Consider the following 16,809-nt stretch of genomic DNA (forward strand, 5'->3'; position numbering starts at 1 on the left):
GTAAGATGTCACATATTGTGTCGCCTTAACTCATGGCTTGTTTTCCCGCCACTCTGGCTCTCTTTAAAGAAGGAACGTCAAATCATGAGGGAGCCTTGGTATACTTGGCCGATGTCCTGTTGTGATAGTCACATGGCTTCTCTGAGACTAGGGATACATACCGGTATCCGGTATTACCGAAATACCGGTTACTGGTGGCTACGGTATACCGTACCGAAATCAGATCCGGTTTCGATACTTTAAAAAAAAAGTAAATAAAAAGAAAAAAAAATCTTTTTTTTTTTTTTTTTTTTAAATTCATTTTAAAAGTGAGTCCGTGGCCCGTGATGGCGGGTGTTATAAATTAGATTGCATAATCGTTTTTCTTCATATTTTATGTATTTTTCATTGTTTGTTCAATACTAGAAAGGTAAAAGTTCCACAAATGAACTATGATGGGATTTGTTTTCTCTCACCAGTGAAGGTAAATGTTGATTTTAAAGATGAGATTTGTTTGTTTGTGCAATGCCGAGATCTCATGACCATTATTCTATTATGTATTTGTTCTCTAGTCGAATCTCAGGTTTAACATGAATTATAACGGTGCTATAACGGTCTGTTTGCATTGACAAGATGTGCTATTCACGCGGCACACCTGATGGCGGGTGTTATAAAAGATATTCCATAATCGGTTTTATTCATATTTTTAATGTATTTTTCATTGTTTGTTCAGAACTAAAAGGTCCAAGAAGTCCCACAATTGAATTTAATATTCATTTGACATGTTAACTATATCGTAAAGCGCTTCATGGGAGTAATTGTGGGATGATACATTTTCAAAGTATCACGATATGTATCGGTTGAGTATCGGTATCGTTCAGTGGTATCGGTATCGTAAAAAAGTCAACGATATGCATCCCTATCTGAGACAGCAGTCATTTGTTACTGTCCTTTTAATCATGCTAATGCTATCCCTCCCTCTTGCTCTCTCCGTTCAAAGAAGCCGACACACACATGTCGTCGGGAACTCACACGCACACGGACTTTAAAGAACAAAAAAGCGAGAACGAATGGAGTGCCCAAATTCCCCTAAGGCATATGAATATCTTAAGTGGAGAGTTCTATAACTCTGTCTTTGCATGCCTGTGGGCACACTTTACACACATACTCACATAGATTCCCGCACACAATTGGTGCACACAAACACGTGGCGAGGAGCAAACGGAGATACCACAGTATTGCATCAAATTAAGTGGTAATTTTTGTAACACCAATGTCTTTGCCCTACTGCTTTTTCTCGAGTGCTGCACTTTATTAGTATTCCGCTCAGACAGGCTACTCCGCTTTCTTCTCCTTTTCTCCCATAGTCTCTCTCTCCCTTCTCCCGGGAGTTGAGCCCAGTGCATGTTAAGTGATAGGGCTTCAGAGTCTTACCGGCAGGGGTGTGGGTGCCACATAGCGCACTGTGTAGGAGCCGTGTATTGGGGAAGAGAGGAGAGAGGCCCTTTTAGTAAATCCACCCACCCGTGTAAAAATTATCAATCTCATGAATTTGCCAATAGGGAGTCGTTGGCCGATCAGCAGAGACAGAGGCAGATAATGAGAGAAATGGGGGGCGGGTGGTGTGGGGGGTGGGGGAGGAGAGAGAGGGAGGCAAGGGAGAGAACTACATGGAGGAAATATTCAAAGGTATTGGAGGGAAAAAAACAAATCGTGGAACATTGAGCGACCGTGAGGGAAGGGATTAGTGAAGACAAAAGAGCAGATGAGCCTTGATAGACAGAGGTGCGATGAAAGAGAGAATGTGAACATCAATGTCTCCTCAGATAGGATGCAATAGAAAGGAAGGAGGAAGCGAGAGAAATGTGCCATGTCTTCCTCCCTTTCACGCTTTGTGTCCCCTGTCTGAAAGCCAGCAGCCCGTTTTGGCGGCAGTGGAGCAAGGTACATGTTTGGGGTTCTTTTTGTCAAGCGTGAGCAGGTCCTGGTGAGGTAGTGACAAGAGATGGGGGTCAGGACAGAAAAGAAGGGCCGCATCCTAAATGCAAGGCCTGGTACAGCCTTAGGGTGATTCCTACACTACCAGGCAGCGTGGTATGTAAATGTCATAGGACTCAACAGAGCGAGAGGCTGTCTTTCTCCGTTTGTTTGAGAGGATTTGACGGGTCATGGGGGTACATTCCTCCGTTGTGTTGGTGTCAACATGAACACAAGGGGTTGGACATACCTGAGTAGGGTTGCTACTTTGGAAAAACTTGAGAAAAGATGTGGAATTCACACATGTTGTAAAAGAACAACAGTCGGTTGAAAATGTCCTCGCTCAATGTTTTGATGTTGGTTGTTGGGCCAAAAAAGGAAACAGTTCCAATTCCTGATCAATTCCACCAACTACCAGCCAGACAAAAAAGAAAGGATACTTGTTGTAGTTTGATTATTAATAATACTACTTCAATACTCTTCTTTGGGCAGTCACAATATCAGCTTAATTACATGAATATTGTGATCAAAATAATTCCTTTATCGAGAAAGAAATACACAATGATATCTGTAAAATCAACGATGACCATGTGACCTGCACTTTGTCTCTTTTTCTGACAAAAGCAGAGAGTGACATATTACAGTAGCTGGATTATTTAGACAATGCTATCATACTAATGCTTTTATAGTTTATGCGTGTATTATTCAGGTATCTACTTACTTTTGCCATATAGTATATTTTATAGCAGTACAGTTTGAGCAATCATCTACTCTTATTATGAAGTTTTTGCTCTTTTATCAATTTAATAATTCATAGAGGAAAAGCTGTGATGCCATGACAATTGTTTCTGTACATTTAACATGGCCATATAGGCTTGAATGCTAACACACACACACACACACACACACACACACACACACACACACACACACACACACACACACACAACACACACACACACATACCATGTATACATCACTTCAGGGGACATTACATTGACTTACATGCATTTCCTGGAGACTTATCCTAACCTTAACCATAACCAACACATGCCTAACCCTAATCCTAAACCTAACCAAGTCTTCACCCTAAAATGAATGATTCCCCTCATGGGGACCTCCAATTTGTCCCCATAAGGGAGGCGAGTCCCCACACGTGACTGTGTAAACAGATTTAGGTCCCCACAAGTATAGTAATGATAGGCCACACACACACACACACAAATCCAAACAGGAACCCTTCTCATAAGATGCGCCCATGTCCACTAACAATTCTGTGTATAAAGCTGACTTTATTCAGCTGGAGTCTGAATGTGTGTGCAGCGTGTGTGACTTAAAGAGGGATAGTTTTTCGAGAATTGCAGCATGAGGAGAAGAAAGCGAATAATTCTTTAAAGTGTGGCCCGGGGCACATTAGCATGTGCGCTAGCAATGGCGGCGGCGCGTGGTTGTTCTTTGTTTTTTTCTGAGGTTTTTTTCCATGCCGCTTCTAGCACACCCCGTTTGTCAGAGGGAAGCATCATCCTTTATCAGCACATTTCATGTTTCCCAGAGGACTCTGTGAAGCGGGTGATATTATTGAGGAGCGCTGAGCCTTATTAAATTCCCAAGCATATTACCAGTCTCTCTCTCTCTCTCTCTCACTCTACCACTCACTGATTATAATTCTCTCCCTCTCTCTTAATTTGGTTGCACGCTCCACGGTCGCCCAACAAGCCCCCTCCCATTCGTCTCTCCAAACAAAGGAAGAAAATAAGTGTTATTACTTTTTTGATGCATCAGGTATTAACACAGCATGCCCTTCCTTAGCGGCAGCCCCTCACATAACTCACTCGCTGTATATAGTGTTCCTTTCTTAGTGAATTATTTATATCAAAGGATATAGATAATGCTAATCTTTCAGCTGGATAGAAAGCAAATACTCAGCTTTGCTTGGATTAAGTTGGGAATCATCAAAAGGAAGTTTTCTTTTTTTCTTTGCATAGAAAGTGATAAATCCAGCACTATTAGTTGAATATAATTTTTACAACTACAGCTTTCTTCACGATAAGGGTTTTAATGGGGCCCAAACATGAGCTGTTCCTGGTCTTAACACAGAACAGAACATAATAGCATGTAGGGTGATAATGAGGAAGAAGTGACCATGTGTTAAGCGAACATCCTCATCGCCCCTGAAACTTCCCGAGCTCTCCTTTTCAAAGACTAGTTGCTTAGGTCGAGGGAAAACGTGTGACTGTGCACCAGGCGGCGTATTTATCAAACGTGGCTTTTGCCCTTTTTTATAATGCTAACACGGATGGCGATGCCTCCGTCTCCCTTTGCTGCAAGGAAAACCAATTTGAATATGACCTTGCACGCAGCAATTGGTGGAACCAGTTTTATTTTTGCGAGAATGATGTGCTTTTATCTTGGATGTGACAGCAGAATATGAATATGAAAATATGAAAAGAGCAGTTGAGTCACATTGGGTCGTGATATTCATGAGGATTAGACATAATGTGTTTACTAGTTTGGCTGCCAACCGTACTGTATATAGTGTCAATGGACTGTAAGGTACTGCCTGTGTGGGCTGCCAGCCATTTAAATGAGAACATGTATTGCTTATTTTGCATGTAGCGCACATATTGCTGTCTAGGTATAAATGGGAAGCCGTAGATACGGGGGCAGATTGGAGATTCATTTCTGTCAATATTGTGAAAATGATGCAATGTTTTTGATGGTGAAGCAAAGGAGATATTTGAGGAAAAGGCAATTAGTATAGAAAGAATAAAACATACTGTTCTTACGTATTCATAGAAAAAAACAAGTTTAAAAACCTTTATTGATAGGTAAATAACAAACACGTAATACAAGTTATTTTCACTTTACAGTGCTTCTGAGAATCAGCAATTCATACGGTGGAGAAGTAATCCAGAAAGTCTTTGTTTTTATATACTAATTTGCCCAAAAATGATAATTTAGCCTCACTGGAATGCAATTCATGTTTATATGCAGTTTTGTGTACGTACAGACAGCAGAGCTAGTCAACAGTGATGTCAGTGTGCGTCCATGCATGTGAGTCAGTGCATCAGGGGGGATACAGTAGCAAAGGCCCTGGAGGAATACCATTGTCTCTGAACCATGAACCCTGTCTGCATTCCTCATACATAATCCATGCTGCATCCATTCAGAGAGAGATGGGGATGGGCTTCAAGAACTTCATCATTGTTACGTGTGAGCGTTTGTCAGACGGGGCTGTCGAGACTGCTTGATGATATGAACATTTTATGTGGAAAATATCCTGTCTGCACTGCAATTTTAATAAAGACCAGGCAGACGCAGGAATTACCATCTGACCGCCCCCTAAAGACCTCCGATGTTGTCTGGATCGGCAACACGTATTTCAATCATTCTCGGAGAAATGTGTCGCTTAAAACTTTGTCTTTTAGCAGAGGACAGGGATAACACAAAGGATCCACGGGTCAAGACTAGTGCTCTATGGTGTATAATATTAATTAGTCTTTTATCTATTTTCTGGTGGGAAAATGAGCCTGGCCTTTGGGGCTTTCTTGCCCTCATCTGCAGTCTGGCCCTGACTCCTCCCACTGGTGATTGATATTTGGAGACTTCCGTGGGACAAAAACAGTTTGAGTTCTGACGCTCATGAAAGACCCATCAGCTCCATCGTCGATCAATGTGAATAAATATTTCCCACAACCCAGAAGGATTAGAATCAAGGATGGGGGGGAAAGAGGCAGACAGAGGACAGATCAATTGGTTGAGAGCTTTGCTAAACGGGGGTAGTAGAGGGGGGAAAGATAGGCCTGTCAAGCCGGTTGAATAATGAAGCATGTTTTCAGTGCTTCGAAGGGAAAGAGGTATGGTGGAGTTATGTTACAAACTCTATGTCATCTAATGTCAAATTAAATTGAGCCAGAAATAATATGCAGAATGATGGAGTGAACATGGGGCTCCTGAACTCTGAGTATTCATTTACCTTCTTCAAGTGTCTTCTTAAGAAGCAATCAGTGGCCTAATATTTGCAGCCAATATCAGCAGGGATCTCTATTATTGCTGATAAATGCCAGGTTAAAGATGTTTCACGACTTCTAGCTGCTCGGAATTCAATCTTCTAACTCAGGCTGTGTAAGTGCTGGAGCTGCTATCCACATGTTAGGGGGGAAAAGGACTTACTTTACAAAATGTCCATTGGTTAGACCCAAAAAAAGGGCAAAATGCTTAATGACAGGGCCTCGATGATCACCTATTTAATTTGGTTCTCATAGAAACAGCTGAGGAACTAAACTATCTTTTTTATCACACTGACTTTGTACAGACAGGGGCTGTCCATTTTGCTGCAAACTGACTTCAACTCTAATATAGTGATGGCATTTATGTCCTACATCAAACCATTTTCAGTCAAAATAAGAGAGGCTGAGAGTCCATATTCCCCAGTTCCTGCCCACCTGTCCAAACCTCATCCACCCACAATATGAATCCATTTCTCTCTGCTTGTCTCCCTCCCTCACTAGTTATTTTGATAGGGGATCCATTTGGTTTAAATTGACTCATTTTGTCAGTGGGAATCGGAGCAGGGAAACTGAAGAGAGAGACACGTGCAAGGCTGCTGCGGCTTTGATCCCTCCGACAGGCAGCGTGAAAAGTGCATTTCATAAAGGATGTTGGCCTGTGATGAGCCCGCCAGAGTGACAAATTGGGCCCCTGGTGCTTTAAATAATACACTGTGTATGGCTCCAGCCATGGCTATGTAGCTTATGTTGCTAAACTGGCCTTTTAAGAAGGGTTTTTTGGGGGTTGAAAAAGGGGCATGTTTAGTGACTCAAATCCAGGGCTAGTTTCCCTCCCAATCCTCTACCGTTCTTGTTCATCTGAGTGATACATGCAAATGCTAATGTGAAACTTGCTTTCAAAGTGTCCACTCGCATTCCAATCTAGATGTGGAGCTTCGGAGATAGGAACCGACTTTTGAGTGATGACTGCAAATAGCCTTGTTGTCTCCCTGTGGCGCTTGTTTGCTGGAAACAGAATCATGCACTGATGAATGTTTAAGATGTGGTGTGCCACTGTCGCTGAAACCCCCTTAGCTGGTGAAGCAAAGCAAGGAAGGAGAGGATGGAGGAGAGGATGGTGGAAATGTTCAGATGGGCTTCTTGTTTCTTCACGCTGCATAATTTGACCCGGCATGCGAAACCTCTTAGGGATGGGGAGAGGAAGTGGGTAATGCACACACAGCTTGCATGTCCTTGTGTTGACATGTATGCATATAAACGCACAGAAATATATGTACATGCATTACTGTGTGAGAAGTAATTGGAATATTTATATTTTATTTAAATATATACGCCTCGAAACTAGGGTGGCACAGATCAGATGTTGTTATCGGTAATCGGACGATACAGACTCAAACAGCTCGACTGGGTATCAATGGTAGTCGGTTCCATCTATTCATGTAATTTCTATATTTATGTCTGATTACACATGCACGTATTGCGCCATGCTAGTGAGCGAACAACAAACATATCAGCTGTTTGAAGATTGCACCAACACATTATTTATTATATTTAGTCTAAAATTAGAATACAAAGTTAGGAAAAAAAAGGAAGGCCTGTTGTTGCCTTATGCACAAATGAAGGATCCAGTTACTTTCAAACAATGAGCTTTACTACTAAACACTGGTATCAAATTAGTTTTCAAAACAGAAGTAGCAACCTCGATCAAAAAAGGTGCCTATACAGTAGCTACTCAATGACCTCCCCAACAAACCAATTTCCTTTTCCTTCTCTCTATTGTGGATGCATCTCATAATGGAGGAATCACCAGAGGAAATCTGGAGATGGTGTGACCCACAGTTGGGTCTCCAGTCAAAGATAGAGCGTGAATAAGGAAGGTGACAGCACAGTGGCTCTCAGCAGCAGCAACTCCAATATAGTGCTCTGGGAGGGAACAAACTGTGGCCTATCTCTGAGATAGTCTATAATCCAGGACACCTTGGCGTTATCGGGCTGTATCGCTCTGAGCTTCTGCCTGAGCAAGAGTGGCTGGATAGTGTTTAAGGCACTCGAGAAATCAAAGATCCTGTTTATCACAGAGCTCCCGAACCTCCTACTAGTGGGAGCAAGACCAATATTTGATGACATCTTGGCATTATGCGGTATATCTAGACATGTTTTAGTCATATGACTCCTATGCAAATGTTGGTGATCAAGACTCCCGCACCAGATGTCTGCTGTGTGGATAAGGCCTTCATGCTGTCATGGAAGTCTTTGATTCCATTTTTGAACACTCTTGTCATTTACCATGGGAGGTCTTGTACACAACAGAGAACCCCTGGTCAGACTGAAGGATATATTAAAGTGGTGCTGGATCTGTTTGTTGACTGGCACATCCTTTCAGCACTTATATTGGTGGCTGCACTGCACAGAGCCATTTGATGCAGTTTATTTTTAACCTTAGCAGTAGGTGGTCTGAAGGGAGAATTCTCTAAAACCTGCATGAACGCTTGTTGGGTTTTCCTGGTCATTAAACTGTAAAGCTGTTTTTAGAGTGTTGTCACATCCCAATATCCTCACAGTGACGACCAAGACTAGCAACAAAAAGATTAAAGGCAGCTGCTATCCTAACACTAAACTATTGTCAATTGTTTTTGGTCGTATATTGTAAAGTAGACTTTGAAGCTATCATTATTTTAGGTGTGACCCGAAAAACACCAAAGTATGTTCCGACTGTCAATCTCACAGTCTAATTGTAATGTCTAATTTAAAATAGAACTTCTCCCAACTAATTATTACCATATTAGCCTTCTATAAATATTGTTAATGAATTGTTTTTTCTAAATAACAAAAAAATCAGAGCACTCACAAAAGAATGTAGCACTATAACAGTTATAATATCTTGTAAGCTCAACAAAAAACAAGATTGTTGGCAAGTCTTGACAAAATATATACATTTTTTAATTATAACCCCTACCTTATTATAATGTTCTCTCAATAAATCAAACCGAATGAAAAGGAATGTGTGAAGTAATAGTAGGCTTTTTTTCAACTGAATCAACAACACTTCAGCAGCTCGGTTTCTCCGCAGAGCTTTGAGGTAGAACACAAGAGTCCATCATGTTTTGTGAACATGCTCCAACACAGAAAACAAATCCCTGTGGAACACACAAGGCCCGGGATCATTTGCCTTTTTTCTGCCCTGGAGTGGATCTCCCTGTTACTGAGCCGACACGGCGAGAGCATGTCCCTCGAGGTCAGCATAATTAACCCCACCACATTTCAACCACTAGCTTTCCATTAGGTCGTGACTCACCGTGCCCAGCTTGCTATGGCCGAGAATGTGCTAGCAGCTGAGAGCTAATTGCTACACTCAGGAAGCATGGTAGAAAGTGGTTGTTATTTGGCCGACACTCAAGCTAACTAGCTAGCCATCATAGCTAAGTACTTATCACAAGTGGAACATTTGTTTTAGACATCAGGTGCTGAGAGAGTACGTTCTGTATTGGGAGGAAAGGCTTTTATCTTGTTTTTGTATCGCTTTTCGTTGCAAATTATGCAACATGGGGAGCTGGTTGGATTCAACATTTTGAAATGAAACGCGTGATTACAACATTATGTGTGTTATACAGGTTATGCTAAATTTAAAGCACGTAATGAAATTATGATGCAAATTAGGTAGGCTACTACTGTTAGTGTCTTCACCAAGTGGTGTTATACATCTGATTTAATGTACTTTATACTGTAGGGCTAAACATCACATATTTGTTGGACAGTCACCATTCAGTTACCATAAGATAAACAATCCACCAAGACCCCTGGTCATCCTCTTAAAATAAGTATAGCCTACCGTAGATATAAGCATGATTTAGACGTGTTCTCTTATTATTACCATTGGTTAAAAAAAGCCGAACCACAGACTTCTTTATTTTAGGGGAGTATTACATCGAAATTGTATTTTGACAAATAACTATTTAATGGTGTAAAACAGGCCACTGTGTTAGTGTGCCTGCTGGTGTGTGATAAGAGTAACAGTGAAGAAGGAGCAATGACACTTTTTGCAAAAACTATAAAGAGATGGGAGAGGGTGGGGATGTTTGTGAGAAAAGGAACTCAGAGAAATAATAAGCAATACAGACACACATTATTTTAAGTGATTTAACCATTTGCTTACATACACAGTAGCTAAGCCCTACCATTTTCTACACACCCCTCTATCCCCTATGCTGTGTTTGTCTTATCAAATAATACTGTGTGCTCATCTTCTTGTCTATGCCTGTGAATGCTGAGCATCGACACACCAGCTTCACGCGCGCTGCATGGTTAATGTAAGGTTTGCTACTACCCGCACGGAGTCTGTGTGGTGTGGAAATGAGCTGAGAATGCCATATTGTTTTATCGGTTGCTAGCAGTGTTGCATGTGTTCACCATAGCAGAGCGGCTAATGCTAATCCTTACAGGTCTTCCAGAGCAGTGTGAGCTCAGAACAGTGAAGAAAAACTGCACATACAGTAGGAACTAGGAAGTGGTGTTATTTTGTACTGTAATTTGCTTGTTGTTGTTGTTGTTGTAGCGTGTTGGGCTGATGATGCATCGAGGCTAATATGAAGTCCTCATGAGAAATTCATGGATTTTACAGTTTTTTTTTTTTTTTAAGCTTTTCAGTCATTTCTTTGTGTGTGTGGCAGGAAGCCAGCGCCATCACTCTTATTAGCAGAGTGGATGAGTCACTGTGCTTCTCTCCTCTCCACATCATCCGGTTGTTGTTCCACTTAAAGATGAGGTTATGGGTCAGAAGCGATCTAAGGACGTGGCCTGCATTCGTGTGTGTGCGTCCACCAGAGAGAGACAATATGCCTCCGGTGAAAACGGCGACATCCACCTGCTGTAGCTGTGCACACCACATGTGAGCCCGCTTAATGCAAGCAAGATGAATGAGTGGAACGTGACATGCGGGGACTCTTTATTTATGGGCTCTTGAGTGCTGACTGTTCAAACAGGAGGAGAGGGGTTGAGACCTGGAGAGCAGGGATGTGTGCAAAGGGGAGGGAAAGTGCAAGCCATATTTGATAATTGGCCGCAAGATCGTCACCAGAATGAAATTATGCTAGTTAATCTCTCCTCAATGAATTACCACAGGAGCAGGCCGCAGTACATTCATTATTCCAGAAAGAGTATTGACCCTGCTGGAAGAGAGAAGCAGCCATATCATACCTACCTGCCGTGTTCGCCTGTTAGGGGATGGCTAACAAAGGAAGAATGTAAAGGAAGTGGTGTCATCATCTACCTGCGTATAGCCTAGAAAAGTTCTCCTATAAGTACTGGATGTGGATTTGTTATGCTGAGTTTTTGTTCCATGCAGAGGTTGGGCATCTAGAAAAGCGAGGCAAAAGGAGGTGACAGCTCATTACGAAACTCCAGGGCTCTGAATCCTTCCCCCCGCTCACTCACTCTTTCTCCTTTCTGTTTTTCTCTGCGCCCCGTCCTCCACCTCTCAAGGCATGGAAGGGGAGAAGGGGTGGTGGTAGCGTGTGTGTGCGTGTGTATGTGTGTGTGCGCATGTGCGCGTGTGTGTGGGGGGTCTAGATTATTCCCTTAGTTGCTCTTGCCAGGCAGTAAATACTTCAAGAAGCTCAGAAGGCAGAGAATAGATCACCTGCTGCTGCTTTCAACAAGCATTCCTGCAGCTGGACTGCTGGGTTACATGGAAAGACATTGAACAATGAGAAATGTGAGTCACATAGGCTTGTGTGATTGAAAATATGTATTCCATATAGAACAGTAATTAAACGAGTGTTATATTATGCTCCTTTCAATCAAATTGACATGCCGCTTTCAACTTCTTAACTGCAGGTTTGTTTTTAAAATACTGTGCCACTGAAGGAACCTCAAATGCTGACATTAATGCAATCAGTTAAAGCAGTGGCTAGCGGTGCCCGCCGTGACTTGCGATTTCAAAGGGCATTGCTCCCCAGGACTCCCTTTTTGTTCTCACCCCCCCGTACCGCTGCGTAACTCTCCCTCTCCCGCGCCTCCTTAATTGCCCGGCAAACATCTCGGCAAGAGAAAGACAAATATCGCTTTTTTCCTGTGGATATTGTTCGGTCTGAACTCGCCGTTAATAATTTAGCACCTATTATTTTTCTCCAGGCTCCTACATATTCCTTTCTCACCCTTACCGTCTCCTCTAATGTTTTTTTTCCATTTCCTGCCATCTATTGCCCATGGCCACCTTTAGTTGTGTATGTATTCAGTGTCTTTCTGCCTGTCTTTTCTTTTTGATACCGAGGACCTCTTAGCTGCAAGCTATGCCACGGGGGCCCTTGCAAAGTGAGACAGCAAGACACATTGAGACTCGCTCTTACACCGTAATTAGTCGTCAAGTTTCTCCTAATTAAACGGGACCCTGTTAGGGTGTGAGAATGAGCCGAAAAGGAGAAACACTAAGGACAGAGTTCTCTTTGGAGTTGTTTTTGGATTGATATTCATTCCTATCCCTGTCTCATTCCTTTCTGTTTTGTACTCAAGTATTTCCAACAGCTGGATTTTTCAGAATAAATATTTCATCTCCCCTCCCTCAGCCCGCACGGAGTAATCTGTATGACACCCGGCAATGTACACTGTCATCTTCACGCTGATTGCTCCGCCGTGTGAAATAGATCTGTCCGTACAGGGAATCCTTTGATGCGGGGCGCGAGGCAATCATAAGCCCATTTTCAAACTCTCTGTTCTCACACAGGCGCCCTCTTGTGCCTTTTCTGCCAAGCCGTAAAAACTTTTTTTTACCTCCTCGTCTTTATCGAGAACCTTCAAATTGGAAGCATGTGGACCCAGACACTTTCTTTTAGCTTTCAAAATGCAGGGAATGTTTATTAGATTAAGTTAATGGAGAAGTAAGCAGTGCCTGACATCTACCTGCACACAGAATTCCATTGTTAGGGAGATAATTAGAAACCTCAGAGGCTAAATAAAGGTCCCTGCATTGACGGGTTAATGTGTGAGGGTTTATTTAGAGCACAGAACGTCTTCTGTTATCAGAAGTTCCCTCTGTCATCGCTCTGTCCTTTCCTCACGTCTCTGCTAATGTCCTCAATTTTTCCTCCTCTCCTCCTGTCTCCCCTACTCTCCTCTCCACTGCTCTCTTTGGCAGTGCGTTTGGCCTGTGACGGCCCAGAGGCAGCCATGCTGTCTTCTCCACTCAATCTGCTGTTTCCCTTTCTCCCAGGCCCTGACCCTGCTATCCTCAGCACACACACTCTCACTCCTTGTCTCTTCGTCCTTTATTCCTCTTCTGTCCCTCGTAGTTGCATCATCCCTCCTTCCCTCCTGCTCTGACCCCTATCTGCTGTCCAGATGACTGCAATGTATGTCAAAGACACAAAAACGACCACCGTCCTCTCCTCCCAAAGCCTCAGCTGGCCGGAGAGTAGAAGAGAGGGCAAAAGGTAGAGGAGCTTCAGTCTGTTGCAGCGGTTCATAGCTTTATATAGAAAGAGAGAAGAGAAGTGATGGTGCGGGGGACGGAATTGAAATATGGTGACGTAGATGAATGCGGACTAGCAACGAGGACTTGCTGACATGAAGTGGAAAACACATACTACAGTACTGTGACACAAACAAACGTACTAAACCCTAATTACCAAGAAATGCCCACGCAACAGACATTTCCGCGGATAGGGCCAGAAGCGAAGACAGTCTAACACTCCATTTTTCCCACTGCAACATCTTAGCGAGTGCTAAAGACGCCGTATCAAATTGCTACTGTACCCCGACAGTGGAGGTTCTTTTGAAATATCCCAGAGTGTAAGCCAGTCAGCTGATAGAGTGGCTGACTAAAGCCCGGCTAAGAAAAGCTGCGGCTCAACCACTGCAGCCACTGGCCCACTTTCTGCCTGCTTTCTTCAAGAAAAGTCACACAGTATGAGGCGCAAATATCTCGTACAGTAGAGTCTCTGGGTATTCATTCATTCGACAGCGCACGACTTTTGTCCATATGGAATTGCATCTCAGGAAAATGTCCTTTATCTCGATTCTGCCCCTCTTACTCATCGCGCCTCTGGAAGCTTCTATTGAGAAAATGCCCATTAAAGGGCTAATGGCTTGGGTTGCATGCCATTGTGAGCATTGGCTGAAAGGCCCTTCTCCTCCAGCAATGGAGAAGGCGGGCACCGGGAATGTGCTCTTGTTCCCCGAACAACAAGGCCCGAGCCCCGGGGACGTAACCTGGTATGGAGGGCCTCCTTGTTGGTCGCTCTGTGTAGCAGGGAGGCTTTTTAACACAGTGACCCACTTGTATTGTGTTATGTTATGGTAGATAGCGTGGGCTCGCGGGGTGTTTGTGAATATGTAACAAAAGCCTGCTACAGTGCTGCGTGTGCTGTAAGGGCTTTTCTTTGAAGATATTTTCTACATCCTGATTTCTGAATTGGGTCTTGGAAGGGCCTTTGGATATGTTCGGAAGCACTGAGCGTGTCTTCTCCGTAGAAAAACTTGATTAGAATGTATTTTTCATCAGCCATTTTGTAATGCATCTGCTTTTATTCTGCCAAATTAGATTCTAAGATTTAAAGTTAAGTTTGAATAATTTGAACCATTGAGGGTTCATACGGAATATAGTTCCTTTCCATTTGTTGGAGAATAAACAAGAATATGATACAGTGGAAATACATTTAGCATTACCTCCAATAGGTCAAGGTTGGAAGAAAAGTCTCTATTTGTCCAGCATTTAAGGACATGTGGGTTTGAGTGCTTTTAAAGCATTGATGGCCTTACCTCAGATGGGGGTGACACTTTTAAAGACATAAGAAGAGAAAAAAAAACACAGCATTTTTGCTTTGATAGAGCTCAGTGGGAAATGTCTTCATTTTTAGCAAGCATGCTGAGTCAATGGACCATGGCTAGGAAATAATCAGCCTCCTTTCAGCGCGCACAACACAGAGTGCCGCCTAACTACCTCAGCAGCTGAACGCACAAGCCGGTAAGGACGTGATTCCCATCGTTGGCCGCTTACCAAAGGGAGCTGGAGGAAGGAAGAGGTCCATCCTCTCCATTTCTTCACCACCAGTTTGTCTAAATGCGACCGGGGTGAGCAGGCAATTGGATGAGCATTCAGGAGAAGGGTGGCCTCGTGAGAGCCGCCGTGCTTTGTGGGTAGTCTGATGGCTCAATTGTAGGTGTAAATGACAATCAGGACCTGCGATCCCCTTGTCTCTTTGATGGCTGTGTTTATCAAGCTGTGACGGGAATAAGGAGGGAGAGGGAGACAAAGACATCTCTTCTTCCCATGCCATGATCCATAGCAACTTTTGTCATTTTCACCACATCAGCTGGCATGTTTTCCATTTGTGATTACCAACGCAGTTTTGTTTTATTTTCCCGTCTGTCGTCTCATTTATTTGGTTTTTTACATTCCATTAAACAGAACTATTCAGTTGTTTGGGCTCACTAATGACAAAAAGTTATTTGATTTTTCTATCAAGTGGCAGCTCCCTCCTGAGGCTTTGGCTATATATTGACTGGCAATCATTAGCTGATGCTTTACAAAAGGTTATTTGTGACATGAAAATGGATTCTAATAGGTATTTTGCAGGAATAGGATTTCTGGCAGCACAGGAATGGCACCCTCAAAATGATATTGAATGTTTTGCTGAAAGGCATTCATAGTGAACATTATTCATTAGTTGATTAAACACTACAGTCGGCAGGCATTCCGTTATTCCTATCTTCTCTATCTTTGCTCTCCTCGTGTTGGCTGCATTGTGTCTGCTCTGCATAACATTGTTGTGGTGCTTGGCTACAGTTAAGTTCTGCTCAAAGTTTCAAAAGAGTTTCAAAAGAATATACATATATAAAAGATATCTTTATCCCATAAAGAGTGATTTCTGTTCTATTTTTCTTTTACAGGAGAAAAAGAGCATTAAAAGTAAGCCATGGTCCAAAACCTTTTAATTTGTTTTTAAATGGGCAAAGGCATGCTTGGCTTGGTTTGCACTCACCCTCGCTTTTGCTTGATTTTTCTTTTCCATACTTTGCATCAAGATCATAAATATATTACATCTAACATAGCATCTCTATGACATTAACTTCTTCTTATATTCAAACATTGGTACAGAATCCTTCCTATCTTCCCTCTGTCTAGCTTTTCGTCTTATATTAAGCTACTCAGCTTACTGTATTTAGGATATTTATTCCACACATTGCACTGAAACAAACCCATGCATCATCCGACAGAAGTCATTGACAGTTGGGTATCAACTTATTGTCCTTGTGTAGCATCGTAAGCACATAATTTGCTTTCCACAATAATACAGTATAGCCTTAGTTAATCTGGGGCCAGCTCCAAGCTAGTTAATTGGTTAAGACCCTTATTAGTGGATTTAAGAGGATATCAGGGTGCTTTAGCTAAACAAAGCTATTAAGCTGCTTAGATCAGGATGTGATTTCCGTCTGTCAATCACATGATAGGAAAATAGGGTTTTGTTGGTGCTCTCAACTCAAACATTCTCACCCATACACATGACACACACACACAGCAGGCCTGTTTGTGCTTTTTAAATCTTGGATCAGGGCAGACTTAGAAATACAAACTGACCTCCTTCCCTTCTCTCTCCATTTCAACCCCCCTCTCCTTTCCTTCTCCTCTTAGCACAAACACGTTTTAAAGCATGACATTATTTCAACTCTGATTCACGCCACTGTTTTTTTTAGTTTGAGGCTGTTGTCGTAGCCAGTGGAGTCTTCTTTTCATTGGTGTTTTACGTTACCGTTTCTGTCATGTGGTTTGGGTTCTGCATGAAATGCAATTTTATCCGTAGAAGCTTAAATCTCTCCACGAGTGATAAAATTCAGAACTTGCATTGGCTGT

At 42.5% G+C, this 16,809-nt stretch overlaps 1 protein-coding gene across 6 annotated transcripts in view; it reads left to right on the forward strand.

Moving 5' to 3' along the window:
- Positions 1-16,809, forward strand: part of pcdh7b (protocadherin 7b) — a 102,799-nt gene that overhangs the window by 81,420 nt on the left and 4,570 nt on the right. For 3 of the 6 annotated variants that reach the window (XM_034226277.1, XM_034226278.1, XM_034226279.1), the window contains one exon: positions 15,849-15,867. The exons of the other annotated variants lie outside the window; for them this stretch is intronic. In XM_034226277.1, coding sequence (XP_034082168.1) covers positions 15,849-15,867 — 19 coding nt within the window. The remainder of the gene's footprint in view (positions 1-15,848; positions 15,868-16,809) is intronic. 6 annotated transcript variants of the gene reach the window in all.

Source organism: Gymnodraco acuticeps, unplaced genomic scaffold (genome assembly GCF_902827175.1).
Source record: "Gymnodraco acuticeps unplaced genomic scaffold, fGymAcu1.1, whole genome shotgun sequence".
NCBI lineage: Eukaryota > Metazoa > Chordata > Actinopteri > Perciformes > Bathydraconidae > Gymnodraco > Gymnodraco acuticeps.